Consider the following 14,633-nt stretch of genomic DNA (forward strand, 5'->3'; position numbering starts at 1 on the left):
GTCTCTCTGTGATACTAAGGAGTTATCAGCCTTATCCATTCATGATAAAATTTCCCCATCAGTTTTTCATCCAGTGGTTTAAAAATAAAAAATATATTTAAGATCAAATTTCAAATTGGATGTAAGATTTTATGAAAGTGAGAAAAAGGAAATTTGAAAAAATAAGAGAACAAACCATATATGTGTGCTTTATATATGTTAATGTGCAAAAGATTGTGCAAGACTGTAAGTGACAGAGATGTATGTATATCAGAGATGTTATTTGGTAGAATATATACAAAAATTTGTATGTGAGACAGAATTAGTGAATATAGGAAAAGGAAAACAGTCCTAAAGGAGGACACACTCAAAACTTTATTCTCTAATTAAGCAAACTTCAGTTTCGGATCTTGTCTCCTAAATCAGGATTGATATTGGTAAGAAGAATCAAAGGCCTTGAACTCAAGCTATTATTGGCTTTGATGCAATAAATAGAATAATAATATTTTTATGAGATGGGAGGTTATATAGTTCAAAACAGTTGTGTTCCACAGCTGAATAGTAGCTGACCCTCTGTAAGATAGTGAAGGGCATAAAGATTTAGTAACTTTGCTTTTTGCCCTGATTTAAATTGCTCAGAGAAAGAAAAGTACTGTCAAAGGAAGAAAAAAAGCTGCGCTTGAATGCGTTGTATTGATTGGATTATGCAGTATTGATTTACTGTCATAAATTGTTCATAACCAGATTTTGCTGACTGCTGGAAATTGAGCATATAACGTGTCAGAAATCTAAAATTGTTTTATTTCTAATATGTGAACAGAATTTAAATTAGTTCAACAATAATGGGCTGTATGTTCTTTTCAGTAATGAGAGGTATCATTTACATCACCACTCTATCCTTTGGATCAATACAGAAAAAATGGATTGTAATAGCTAGTAATCCAAAGCTGCTAACCCTAAGTGATTCTTATTGCCTATCCTCTGTCTCCCATGGCAGGACAAATAACTATTTGGTATTAAATTCTTTCCTTTTACTATTCATTTTGCATTTCAGCTATTTCTTTCCATTTCCATTTGTTTAATTCATCTTTCCTTAGGCTGTAATATCACTATTTCACTTATTCTAGTCTTCAGCTTCCCTATTTCTTGTTTTCCTGAAATGATCTATTTTTCTTTCCTATTCATAGACACCTGGAATGTGTATGGTAGAGATAGAGCTTATGAATATCCCAAAATGTACCCAAATGCTTGCCATTTTCCCTTTTGGCACAAGGCTTGAATACTCTTGGGTTTAAATCCACTTTCTGCTTCTAGAAAAATTTCTGAGCTGTTAACCTTAGAAGACAGAGCGTTGGGAGAAGTCAAATCAATTGGTTATGGTATACCTGGTGGGCACTTAGTTGTTCAAGTAGTCTATAAAAACAAGTGGGAGCACATTTTGAGTAGTTAGATGAATACTTGGAACTCGACAGATGATGATGGATTGGTAAATGAACAAGTAGATGGAAGAAATTGGGAGAAAAGTAAATTGATAGGTGATGGGTAAGCAGGAATCAATTATCAGTAAAATAGTTTAAGCTAGTTGTATTTAAATACTACACATCTGTATCGGAAAGGTAAATTCTGTTCATCTCTTCATGATTATTTATTACAGGGATTATGATCGGGAACAGTTTGCTGATAACCAGATCCCACTGTTGGTAATAGGGACTAAACTGGACCAGATTCATGATACCAAGCGCCATGAAGTTTTAACTAGGACTGCTTTCCTGGCTGAGGATTTCAATGCAGAAGAGATTAATTTGGTGTGTATTTTCGTAATGCGTGTTTGTATTATTATCAGGTAAAGGCAAAACCAAAGACTCACGTTCAAGTCATATATTCTAGTAAAAGAAGGCTTATACTTGAAGTCAGGCTATTTGGCTTCTAGGCCAAAATGTAGTCGAGATTGGAATCACCATATCTAGGCTGTCAGATGGGCACAATCACTATGGCCTTTTATGCTAATCTCTTGGAATGTTCAAACTTTATTATATGAATAATGTAAAATCATGAGCTTTTTATTGAGAAGATTGTTAAAAATCACTCCAAAACCAAAATAATTAAGGTGACACTATACCTTGATTATTCTTGCTTTAGAAAAGCCTCTTAGATTCTTAAACTATAAAATTTACCTTAAATGGCAACCAGATAAGATGAGAAAATTACAAACTGTAAGGTAGGAGTGCCTCATAAGGACTAATTTATATAAATTTATGCATGTATAGAGAATTGAGTCCTTTCCTGAGATAGCTAGCTCAGTTAGAACTGGGTGCTAAAAAACAGTTCTCAGATAAACCAGTTAGCATTACCCAGAGAAGGATCCTGGCCAGCAGCTTTGGTCATGGTTATATGTCATTGTTCATAAGTGGGATTTCTGTAACATATTCAGCGCACTGGCATTCCAGATGTATAGTGGTAGTTTAGTAATACTAATGACCAGCATTTACTGAGCACTTATGTGCTGGACACTGTTCTAATGCTGTACATACTTTATCTCCCATCAACCCTATAAGGTAGGTACTATTATTATTGCCATTTTAAAGATGAAGGCAAGAAACAGAGAAGCAGCTAGGCCAAGGTTACACAGGTCAAATAAGGCACTCAGACTCCAGAGCCTGTGCTCTATAGTTAAGCCTGTTTTCCACTTAATTATTCTTCAAGTAACCCTTAGAATTCTGGAGCTGAAAGAACTCATAGAAATTATCTATACCAACTGTCACCCAAACCTGACTGCATATTTATATTACTGACAGTACCTATGAAAATTTTTGAATAACTATCCCACAACTGGAGCTTTTAATTCATAAGATCTGGTAGGAGGACGAGAACTCTAATTTTCACAAATAACTCAGGTGATTCTGATGCCCTTAGTTTGAATCAACATTCGTGAGCACTGCTTGATTCAACCCCTCTAACCCCACAAGAGTCAGCTTCTGTCTGCCATTCCATTGTTTTTTTACATTCTGCTTTGCAGTGGAGGGTGCCTTTTTTTCCTCAGCTACCACTGTAAAGCTAAGGCTAATGTCAGATTCCTGCTGACATAGGCCAGTTGTAAAGCTACACAACTATGCGCCAGTTGTCAAGTAAGGCAAATCATAACTAAAGCCAAAATGTTTCATTATTTTAGTTATACTAAGTTTCCATTTATATTGTCAGAGCTAGGGCTCAGACCCTTCAAACACATTGTACAGATTGGGTCCCTAAACCCCTCACATGCAGGTCCATGCTAGGTAATTGGGAAAGATCCTGGGAGCTGTTGGCAGACGACACAAGCTCAGTCCTCAGCAATGGCAGCAGCAGCTTATAGGTCCAACAACTTACAGGTCTGGCGGTGGCAGTGGTCTCTTGGAGGGCACTAGTAGTAGCAACAACAGCCTCCAGCGGCAGTAGTGGCCTCCCCATAGCCCCCCCTGGGTGTATCCCAGGGGTGGGGAGCACCATGGATCAGAGCCACCCGTCCTTTATACTTAAGTCCATAACCCAAGACACCTGGGTGCACATGCGCAATTACATTAGACTAACCAAGGAACACCTGGGTGCACGTGCCTATTTACATCAAATGCTCCGCGAGATTCTGAACTTCTGAGGGGCCCTAACCACTTTCCTGTATTTTCCCAACAGCCAGCATAGAATATTCAGTGTAATACTCCAGGAAGTCAGCACTGGACTATGATATTCCAAAGGATTCCTGCTTTATGTATATAATATCCTTGTTGAAGAAGTACTAAGGTTAATTTGTTTGAACATTATTTCCAAAGGGAAATTTATCATTGAATACACTTAATTCATACCTTTAACATATTCCTGAATGTATCTGTTTCTGATTTCTGTGACAATCACCTAGATGTATGTTATTCCTACTTATCTTCAAAGACAGGGCCATCTTTTAACGTTAACAGGATGTAAAGTTGCACAATTAGTGAGACTTCAGCACACACAGTCTCCTAAAAATTCAAATACAATGTGCTTTTGCCTTTATCAGTGTACAGTTTCAAGAACACAGCAGAAACAACAACAGGAAAGGGTTATAAGGATGCAGGAAGGGAAAATGAGAAGGAAAATTGGATAGGAGAGTTTCAAAAAGAGGTAGTAGTCAAAAAGACTCAGCAAGTAGATAAAAAGTTTCAAATAAAAAACTAATATAACAATATTAGTGCAAGCATCATTGATTACTGTATGAATTTACTTAAAACTATAGGAAAGTAAGAATAACAAATGTATATGTAAAAGGTGGGATCAAAGTTATCTTCTGTTTGAATGAATACAAATTGTGTAAATTATAAATAAGTGGAAGGTTACTCCTGTGTAACTTTATATTTTGCTGACAATTAATAGATGGCCTTGCTTTTGTAAGGCAAGTAGGAATAACATATTTAGGTGATTGTCACAGAAACCCACAGGCACTAGAAACAGATATATTCAGAAACATATTGAAAGTAAGGACTTTTAAAAATCCTGTTAGGCTCATTGTGTCCAGTACAAATTTTTCTCTGTTATGTGTTTACTTCAAAGTGATCATATTGAAGCATCTTCCCTAGTTAATAGTCCTTTCTCAAGCTCAGAAAAAGCCATTTAGAGCTATTAATTTTCAGGCTTTGCCCTCAGCCATCAGATGGCTCTTTCAGCTCTAAAATTCTCATTCCAAAAATCTTAGGGTTTCTCTAGCCTGGTCAACCTAGAATTAAGTTTGTTTGTTTTTTGGCGGGGAGGGGTTGTTTGTTTGTTGTTTGATTTAGCTTTTGTGTTTAGTACCTTAGCTCTATTTAAAATCATCTCTGAAATCTTGACATTCTGATGTCTAGGTAATCAATATCCATTTTTTAAAACATTTCTACCACAGGTCTACGATTTATCTCTTATATGCCCCAACTGTTTTAGAAATGTGTTTAAACATTATTTCAAATGCAACAGTTTGCACAATGATGTTTCAGTCTATTTAATCTATATATAGAATTATCTTTATTATGTTAAGTGCTTTTGTGCCTAAAAATTTGATCTGATAGTATTTTCTACCTGCTATATGCCAGACATGCATTATCTCATTTAATTTTCAGAAAAAAGAAAAGAGGCTGGCTGTTAGCTCACTTTGTTAGAGCATGGTGTTGGTAACACCAAGGTCAAGGGTTAAAAAAAAAAGAATTTTGACAAAAATCGTATGAGGTTAATTATTGATATCCCCATTCCACAAATGAGTAAGCTCAACTTTAAAGGTTTAGTAACCTAACCAATGTTGCACAATCTAGAAATGTTGGGACAGATATTTCAGATTCAGAGCTTGCTGGCTTCAAAGACTCCTGATTTTTTTAGTACTCTGTATCTTTGAAAAATTTGTTGTAGTCTCTTTTTCTGTGGGTTTGGATAATATCGTTTCTAGCCAAAATTTAAAATGTGAGCCTTGAAATGTTTCATGTGGATAAAATAGGTAATTGCTACTAAATTCATTAAAAAGGAATCATGTGTGCCTAGAGATTACAAAACAGAATAAATGTAACAACAATAATTTTGGTAACTTCCCAAGGGGCACAGAGGGTCTACAGCTGAAAGACAAATAAATGTCATCCTTGTGGTTAGAACATGGTTCTAGTAACACCAAAGTCAAGAGTTCAGATCCCCCTACTGGCCAGCTGCCCACCCCCCAAAAAGTGAAAATTTCATCCTTGCAAAGGAGCCTACGTGACATCCTCATAGTTTGGTCTTAGGTGGCATTTGAGGTGAATATCAGTCTGTTGAGATGGCGGGTCAGTGGTGACTAGTAAAGACGATGCAACACTGGAATTCCAGGAGAATAGTAAGCCTTTTAAGGTCTTTGCAAAGTTACTGTAATGATTTAATGTTCTGGATTTTTTTGTTTCTTCTGGGCTCATATTTTTCTATTTAAAAATACTAACATTAAATAATAGTAATATTTAATTTTAATTTTGCTTATTATTGCTAAGTAATATTGCTTATTATCAAAAACATTATATCTCCGTGGCCTACCAAGAGATGTAGTACCTTCATCCAGTGAGTGAGAAATCCCTGGCAACTGTTCTATTTGTTCTTCGCTCCTCTAAATCCTTATTTTCATGCTTCCTGCTATGCACAGTTCTTAATTAGTTGAACACTAGTGAGTAACTAGTACTAAAAAGTGGAGTGTTACTGTTTTGAATGGCTCTATTTCTAGTTTTCAGGGTAAATATAAGTAGGTCACCTGATTAGTACCTTGGTTTTGTTATTAGTAAAAGATTAGCAATCCTGTCTCCCTTTATGAAATATTTGATGATGAATACATTGATTCAATATACTCTAAAATTGCTTAAATCACAGAATAAATGGCCTTATATTCCCTTAGGACTTTCCTCCTTACTTTATGCATCACAATTTGAAAATTATTTGACTATTTTATGAGTATTATTCCTAATATTTTACTATGGAAATGTGCAACAGGAACAGTTACGACTAAGAGCTTATGTTTCCTAACTTTCAATTGTGGATCTTATGTTTTATCTTCTAGGATTGCACAAATCCACGGTACTTAGCTGCAGGTTCTTCCAATGCTGTCAAGCTCAGTAGGTTTTTTGATAAGGTAATGGCTTCAATTAAGCTATTTTTAAACTTAATTTATATATTATGAGAGTTTAAATTCCTTGTAGAATGCTGTGTCCCTTTATTCCTTTGTCCAAAACTTCACAGCCTGAATACTTGTTTTGATCTCTTATCTGTTGGTATAATTGCCCAGGCCTGCTGACGTATTTATTCCGTCACCAGTGTTCTCTAAGCAAAGGATGAAAGCCACTGGAAGTAAATGAGAGTTTTTAAAAGATACCCAACTCCTCTCCTTAAAACAATTTATTTTTATCCATTTTTCAACTCTTTTTTTATTTATTTACCACCATCACCTCTCAGAACTGAGGAGATTCTGCTTAAAATCCTGAGTTCTTTTTGCTCTCCCAGTTATTAATATTCTCCACATAAATGTTACCGTTACTTTGTAAGGTTGTATCATCTTGATTCCCTGATGTTTCTCTGTCAGAAACCTTTGCATTTCCATTACTGACTCTTTGCTAGCATTGTCTTATTACCCTGAACTGGAATGAGAATGTAGAATGACTCAGCATCCAGATAAATTTAGAGCACCATTTGTCTTTCCTTCACAAGGCCATACAACAGCATTGCACATAGTATTGACAAAGTTTAAGTTGTTTGCCCAATGTTGACATTGCATAGTAAAGTGAAATAGGATTTATTATGTATGTATTATTGAAAAAGATTAATTTCTGTATTATATTTATTTGATCTCCTAAGAAAAACATTTCCTGCCTCATAGCTCTTCTTTATGAACCATTTTTCTTTTAACTATTTAGGGTTCTAATATTTGGCCCTTTTGTTCAATATGTCAGCATAAGATAAGTCCCACTCCCCTTCATGTTTAGTATTAGACCACTAGGAAAATTTTGTTTCACTGCAGAACTTAACTGGTGTGTGGCAGATAGGATACAGGTGTGCCCAGGTATTGATTCCTTCAGTTCTCTGAGCAGCCTGAGCCCCGAGATTGGCGGCTCGGTGACTGGCAGCCTTCTCCATTTTCCCTCGTGTGCTGTACAAATATTAGCATTTTCTAAATGTACCATGCTGTGAAAAATGTTGGAAAGCACTGCAAGGAGCCAGATTTTCTCTCCACATTGTTTTCAAACTTAAAATGTAAGAACTTCCATTTGGTTTACATCCATGGACCCCATTTGATGCAAAATTCTGTCCTGTAAGAGCAACATCTTATAGATCTGGTCTGACCTGGAAAGATCTCACAGTATATTGCTTAAATTTTTTAATAATTTATTAATTTTGAAATTTAAAAAATAAGATGTAATAAGTTATATTATAGGGAAACAATGGGTTATAGACTATTGTAACCCAAATTGCCAGGCAAGGCTTTATTAGAAAAAAAAAAAAAAATCAGGAGCAATTTGGTTGGCTTTAAGAAAGGAGCAAAATTTGATAAGAGAAAGACATTGCAAGTTGGGAATAAAGAATTATGAGCAAAAGCAAAAAGGTAATGTCTTTCTTCATTGCCTAAATCACAACAACACGTATGTGGATTAGGAGATTGGCCAGACCTCCAGACCGAGGTGATTGCCTGAAACCAGGGAATCTGAAGCTAAATTTTGCCCGGTTTTCTATACATCAAATCTTTCAGAATTGACTACAAAGATTTCTTCTCTGAGAGAGTCTCACTCCTTCTTCAGACTCCCTTGGCTAGTAGTAATTCCTCCCTCTCTAGAATGATAAGATTTTTCTATCCTGCCGTGGAAAAAAGGAAAGAGAACCCCTTCTAAGTTTTTGTGGGGTTGAGTGTTTTGAGATGTACACTAATCATGAACCAGCTTTTCTACCTCTGTAACCAATGAATGTAATTTTTCCCTGGGTCTCTTGTGGCTAAAACTAACTCAGCCATAGCCTCCAAGATAGAATGAGTCTGGATGATTTGGCTCTCAGGCTGGCACAGGCCTGGAAGAACATGATCTGCTCTCATTCAGAGGAACGCATAGCTTCATAATTCCAGATTCGAATGTCTTAGAGTTCATCACCAGCTAATCTATATTATTATCTGATTTTATCTTTTCTTATCACAACAGCTCTGTGTCAATAAAATAATTCTGCCTTTGTGACCATTACAGTTTCTCAGGTGTTAGAATAGAATTCATTATTTTTTAAAAATGTTTTTTATCATCTGACAATATGGTGCTCTTAAACTCATTACATTTGAACTTAACATTTTGAGCGTTTCTTTTCAAGAGTAGTGATGGATTTGTGCAGATATATCTACTTGTTTCTCCTACTGACCAAATACAAACGGTTCCGAAACTACTGGATTAAGGGTGCAGATTAAATCCATAAAAAGAAGCAGTCAACACAACAGCCAATTAGTCTGCATACATTTAGAACATATAAAACTTATAACTGTTTCCTATAGGGATGTGTCATTTCCCTACATTGCACAGACTCCTTTTTAAGAAGTAGTTGTGCTATTGTAGGCAAGGGCTTTGCTTTCACCTTATGGATTCTGTTTGGTACCTTGGAGGCTGACTGCTATGAAATGTAGAGCCAAATTTGCTGCCATACTCTTATGTCATTCTCTCATTATTTAGTTGTTTTCATTAGTTCATTTATTTTTTGATCTGTGATTAATCATTTCTGGATAAGGCAGTACTTTATGGAAATACTCCCATAATAATCCTGATCTCATTAGCACCAGATTTTAACTCACTATACTATTGAAAAGACTTTCAATTTGGTTATGTTCCTTTTAGTCCCAGTGGCCACTGCAGTTAGCTACCTTTTCCAGGTATATATGCTAAGCCCTTAAAATCTTTATTTGTTTGTCACAGGTCATAGAGAAGAGATACTTTTTAAGAGATGGTAATCAGGTTGGTATCTATCTTTCCTTGATAACATGGATTCTTAAATTTTCAGAGAGGTGATTTCCAAATTTATTTTCAGAAATGATCAAAAAAAAAGTTGATGAAAGCCCTTTGTAAGCACAAGCAACTGATTTTCTTCTGTCCTGTTAAATACAAAAGGAGAAAACCAGAGCAAAGGGAAAATAAGGATCTAAGAAACAAGAAGAATCCAGGGATAAGGTTACATTGTAAAATAATGAAAGGAAATCATTTGCTTGAGACTGCAAAGGTATATGTCCAAAGTCTGTCATAACATAAATAATTTATATAAAGTCTAGTAGATGAGAATTATGAGATTCACTTTCATCCTTTCTTATTTACTGACACTGTCACTAATTGGCAAATGTTTTTTATTTTGGCAGAATTTATTTTTATTATTTAATCTGTTGTTTTCTGAGTAAAATCTCAGAAAGCTTGTTCTTTAAGGAACAACAGGCTTATATACACAAACGGAAAATAAGGAAAACATTTAAAAGACTATTTGTATTTGAACTTTTCCTGCTTGAGACTTAATGTGATTCTCTTTCTTGCCTACAGATTCCAGGCTTTCCTGATCGAAAAAGGTTTGGGGGAGGAACATTAAAGAGCCTTCATTATGACTGACTTACACTCATCCTTTGGAAGAATGAGCAAACACTGGCAGTTTTTCACAGCTTTCTTCTTGCCGTGTCAATTATTAATGTCTCAGCCATGTAACGAAATCATCTTAAAATGCTACCCTTCAGCCTCACCCTTTAATGGGAAAATGAAAGGAAATGACAACGTGGGAGGTCCAGACTTTGTACCCGTTCTCTCTGTTCCTCACCTTTCTGTCCCTGTTTAAGATTATGTAAAAGCCTTGTGGAAATAGGAGTTGTCAAAATGATGCAGTAAATGAGCAGTGACAGAGGACTGCAGAGAAAATTTACTCTTGCCTAGAACTGGAGGGTATTTATGGGTCTGTAATTTTCCCACACTCATTGCTGAAGGCTTAATTAAGTACCTAAGAAATGTATCCCTATTGTTTCATCTAATAGAGGGGAAAGGTTATGTTAACCAGTCCTGAGTTGTTCACCCCAAATAAACTCTGTCATTTTCAAAGAAGCAAAAAGGTATTATTTAATCGTCTCTACCCTCCTCACACACCAGGATGCCTAATAATAGCAACCCTTGTCTCCCTGTCCTCTCCTTTGCAAATGGCCCAGTGGCTGGAAGAGGTGGACTAATAGCTGAAGTTAAATATAAATACAGATTAATAATACATAGAGAACAGCAGCACCAGAAAAGAAGAATTCTGCAAGAAATTGACAGCTCCTTCTCTAGGTTGCAGCTGTCTACAGCCTCTTACTGTTTTCCGTTTGGAAATAGGTACAGTGAAATCTAAGACCTGCACAAGGGCAGTAAGAAAGATTTACAGCCTCTTCAGGGTGTTCTTTTTTTTAAAGGAAAAGTCAACTGCTGAAATGTCCCTTAACTATAGTCAGTAAACTAAGAATATTATTCTTTTGTCAACAATGTATTTATGGAGAGAAGTAAAAATAAGTTCCACAGCAACACATTTACATGAATTATGAACTAGTGTTCTTGGATTTCATAAACACTCCAAAGCTCTTTGGGGGTGGTGTGTGTGTGTATGCATAACTGTTCATCATTACTTTTTTCTAACCCATCTTTTTTTGCTTGTTTAATTCTCTCTGCCCAGTTCCTCCTAGTATATAAACATCGTTTCAAAAAACTGTAATTTGCTGACTTATTCACACCTTATCACCTGTATTCTCTCTGGCTCAGCTGCAAGTCTCTGTACTCCTGATTTTACTCCATATTAAAAAAATAATAATAAATACAGTTTCAGTTTCCCATATTACAAGTAGGGGGAAAACCACTAAATTCACTTTCTATTCCATTTTAATTAAATTTCAGAAATACTTCAGAAATCAAGGTATGCTGAAAGAGGATATTAAAATAAGACAGTCTTGGGAATTTGGGAAAGGATTTTTAAAGCACTTTTCATCAGCGAGACTTATTTCCCAGTCTTTCTTAACTTCCTCTCTAAAAAGACCTAGCCCTGGTTTCTTTTTTCACATTAAGGAAACCTATGCAAATCATGATCTGTCTGTGGAATTTGGTACAGTGTGTACCAAAGTAGAAACCAAATGCTATACAAAGACCTAAATCAACTAAAGCTCTTCATATTCCCTCTTTAAAAAAGTAAATTAAAAACTTCTTCCTTCCCTCTCCTTTTTTCTTTCTTTCCCTTTATTAAAAATCCATCCCAATTCCTTATTTTTCTCCTATTAAAAAATAAAAGTAACCCATCATTACCACCTCCCTTAAATAATCACTACTATTATTTGGGCTATTCCTTCAAGTATTTTTTTTTAATGCATATGTTTTATAAAACTTTAATTATAGTGTACATGTGAATAAAAATTAACCCATCATTGATGACTCCAGGGTCAACCTTGAAAAATTAGCAGTATTCCTCAAATACGTTTCTTGCTGCCAGACTTGATTCCCTGAATTACAGTTTTCTAAGAAAAAGTAATTTTTAATAATCTAAGATAAATTTGTTGCAAAAATTAATAGCAGCAAAATAAGGCTGTTTGCCACAATGAATGTTATTAGCCAGAGTTCTTCAAAAAGAATGTCTTTGAAGCCTAATTTTTGCTAAGACTTCCTGAGAGCTACTTAATGTGTATTGAATGTCCCACCAAAACTCATTGAAACTTAATCTCCATTGTAATGGTGTAAAAGGGTGGAAAATCCTCCTACAGCAATTGAAAGGTGGGGCCTTCAAGAGATGATTAGGTTGTGAGGACTGTACCCTCATGAATGGATTAATCCATTGATGGTTTAATGGGTAGTCATGGGTGTGGTTCTGATGGCTTTATAAGGAGAATGAGTGAGAAGGTTAAATCACTCTTGCTCAGGCCATTCTCTCACCATGTGATACCCTGCTGTGGAGGGTCACCACCAAGAACAAGGCCCTAACCAGATGTGTTCCCCAGTCTTTGGACTTTCCCGTCTCCAAATCTGTAGGAAATAAATGTCATTACTTTATAAGTTACCCAGTTTCAGGTATTTTGTCATAAGCAACAGAAACGGGCTAATACACTACTCATAAAATTGCTTTTAAATAAATAAGTATAAATATGAGTACCAAGAAACTTCTTAAAAATTATCAATTAAATCTTCATTTTCTTACTTTTTTGATGGGACAAGTTACTATCAATAGAGAAAGTTTGGTGGGTTTTTTTCCCCTGTTGTGATTTAGACCTCTAACCAATATTCTCTCTCATCGTGGAGATAACCATATGTGAAGATATATGACCACTCGTCTCTGTCTCCTGAGTGATCAAAACAAACTAAGGGTTTGGGCTGGTCTCTTCACCCTAATGCTGATGGGATTCCAGGACATGCTATTCCAAAATATAGCACCCTGGCATTTAGGGAAACAGCAGAAACAGAAAGATTATTGACACCTTCCCCTCACCCCTTCTCCTCTGAAGCAGGCCATAAAACCTAGATGGCCTTCCCCCAAAATAGGTGATAAAATCTTTATTCTAAATGTACCTTCCCTATACCCGGAGGAAAGGAATGTCCTTAAATTCGAAGACAGAGACCTTAATGTAACCGAACCAAGAGGGATACTTCATCCACTGTGCAAATGACTAGGAAGTCTCTCACACCAAAGTCTGCAGTGTTAAAGATTAGCATTTATTTGATGGCCATTCAAAGGAGCCTGTGGTAGCTAAAGGAGCTTTAAGACCCCAGACTCCCCGACAGCTTAGGATCACAAGGATCTATAAAGCAAGATCATGAGTGGGGGTCCCGGGAGTCAAGTGTGAGTCTGATCTGTAGGCAGAGAGGTCAGCATAATTATTTCTGGTATCCCGGCTAAGGTCCTTCTCTTGGCTCCCTCAAGTCTGAAGGTGCACAGTCTTCAAAATGGGCTTCTAATTGTTTCTTACCTGCAAAGGCAACTCAAGATTGGTGTTACAGATGTTATCCTAAACCATAAGGTATTAACTTAAGGAACAAACATCCTGACCTCCAGATCAAGTCTTAGCCTAAAGAAGGTGGTGTTTAATCAACTCTACTCATTATTAACTGAATTTGTTATTCCTGGGAATCCAGCCCATCCTGCTTGATTAAGCAGATTTTCTTTTACTATTTCCCCCTCTCCCCCAGCCAGGGCCTACTCTGACCGGGGCAGGGGAATAGCTAGGGGGAGATTGGAGTCCTCCAGTTTCACTAAGAAGAATCTGAACAAACAGGCCTTGCTAAGTCCCCCACTCCCCCCGCCCCCACCCACTTTACTACCATTATGTCATATTCTTTTGTCCTCCAATCATACTTTGGCACAACTATCTGTAAAAATACACAGGTTTTCCCGTTTCTTCGGGTCTTCATTTCTGAAAGCTCCTGTGTTGTGTAAAACATTAAATAAATTTGTGTGCATTTCTCTTGCTAATCTGCCTTTTGTTATAGGTGCCTTAGTCATGAACCTAGTGATGGGTGAGAAAAGAAATCTCTTTTTCCCTTACAATGCTCTAAGAAGAGCTGTTCCCAAAGCGGTTGATCCGTATTAGGTTTAGCTCAGGTTCTTAGAATTCCCCAAATTTGAGACATTCATGGTATAAACCAAGTGCCCTGACACTACTGTTTTTCTGTCTATTCTGAAAATTAACTTAATGGAATAGATGTTTTGGGCCATCAGACTAAGATGAAGACCTCCTAATTGCTGCCATAATCAGAGTTTTTGAGTCTTTGTTTCAATAGAATGTGCTATAGCACCCAACAGAGGTAGGGCCTTGTATGGGTATTTAATAGATGGTGGCTTAATTGAATTTTTAAAGCACAGATAGCACCCTACTTTAAGAAGTTTGAAGGTCTAACAAGATGTCTGCATTGACTTAATAACTTAAAATTCAAAGGAGAATACTGTTTTGGGGAAGGGAGGAGAAGGAAATTAAAAATTCATTTCTCCATAGTCCCAAGATTGAGCTACATCACTGTGGCGGGAGAGAGGAAGTGTTCCAGGACATCTAGCCCTTGGCCTCAAATATTCTACAGTATGTTGGCCCGTGTAAAAAAATCAGGAGCCAGAGTTTGCCAGGGCTGCTCCATAGAATAGAAAAGGGGTCACACTTCCAGCTACAATTAATCTACACCTCCATTTAAGGACTTACTGTG

At 36.4% G+C, this 14,633-nt stretch overlaps 1 protein-coding gene across 4 annotated transcripts in view; it reads left to right on the forward strand.

The window, feature by feature from the left end:
- RABL3 (RAB, member of RAS oncogene family like 3) overlaps positions 1 to 10,652 on the forward strand; it is a 36,330-nt gene extending 25,678 nt beyond the window's left edge. Inside the window, exons 5-8 of one of the 4 annotated variants that reach the window (XM_063105828.1) lie at positions 1,634 to 1,784; positions 6,515 to 6,586; positions 9,387 to 9,425; positions 9,996 to 10,651. In XM_063105828.1, the coding sequence (XP_062961898.1) occupies positions 1,634 to 1,784; positions 6,515 to 6,586; positions 9,387 to 9,425; positions 9,996 to 10,061 (328 nt within the window). In that variant the 3' untranslated portion in view covers positions 10,062 to 10,651. Of the gene's footprint in view, positions 1 to 1,633; positions 1,785 to 6,514; positions 6,587 to 9,386; positions 9,426 to 9,995 lie in introns of all 4 variants that reach the window. The other 3 variants (XM_063105836.1, XM_063105844.1, XM_063105850.1) reach the window with 3 other exon arrangements.
- The last annotated feature ends 3,981 nt before the right edge of the window (positions 10,653 to 14,633 follow it).

Source organism: Cynocephalus volans, chromosome 1 (assembly GCF_027409185.1).
Source record: "Cynocephalus volans isolate mCynVol1 chromosome 1, mCynVol1.pri, whole genome shotgun sequence".
NCBI classification, from domain to species: Eukaryota; Metazoa; Chordata; class Mammalia; order Dermoptera; family Cynocephalidae; genus Cynocephalus; species Cynocephalus volans.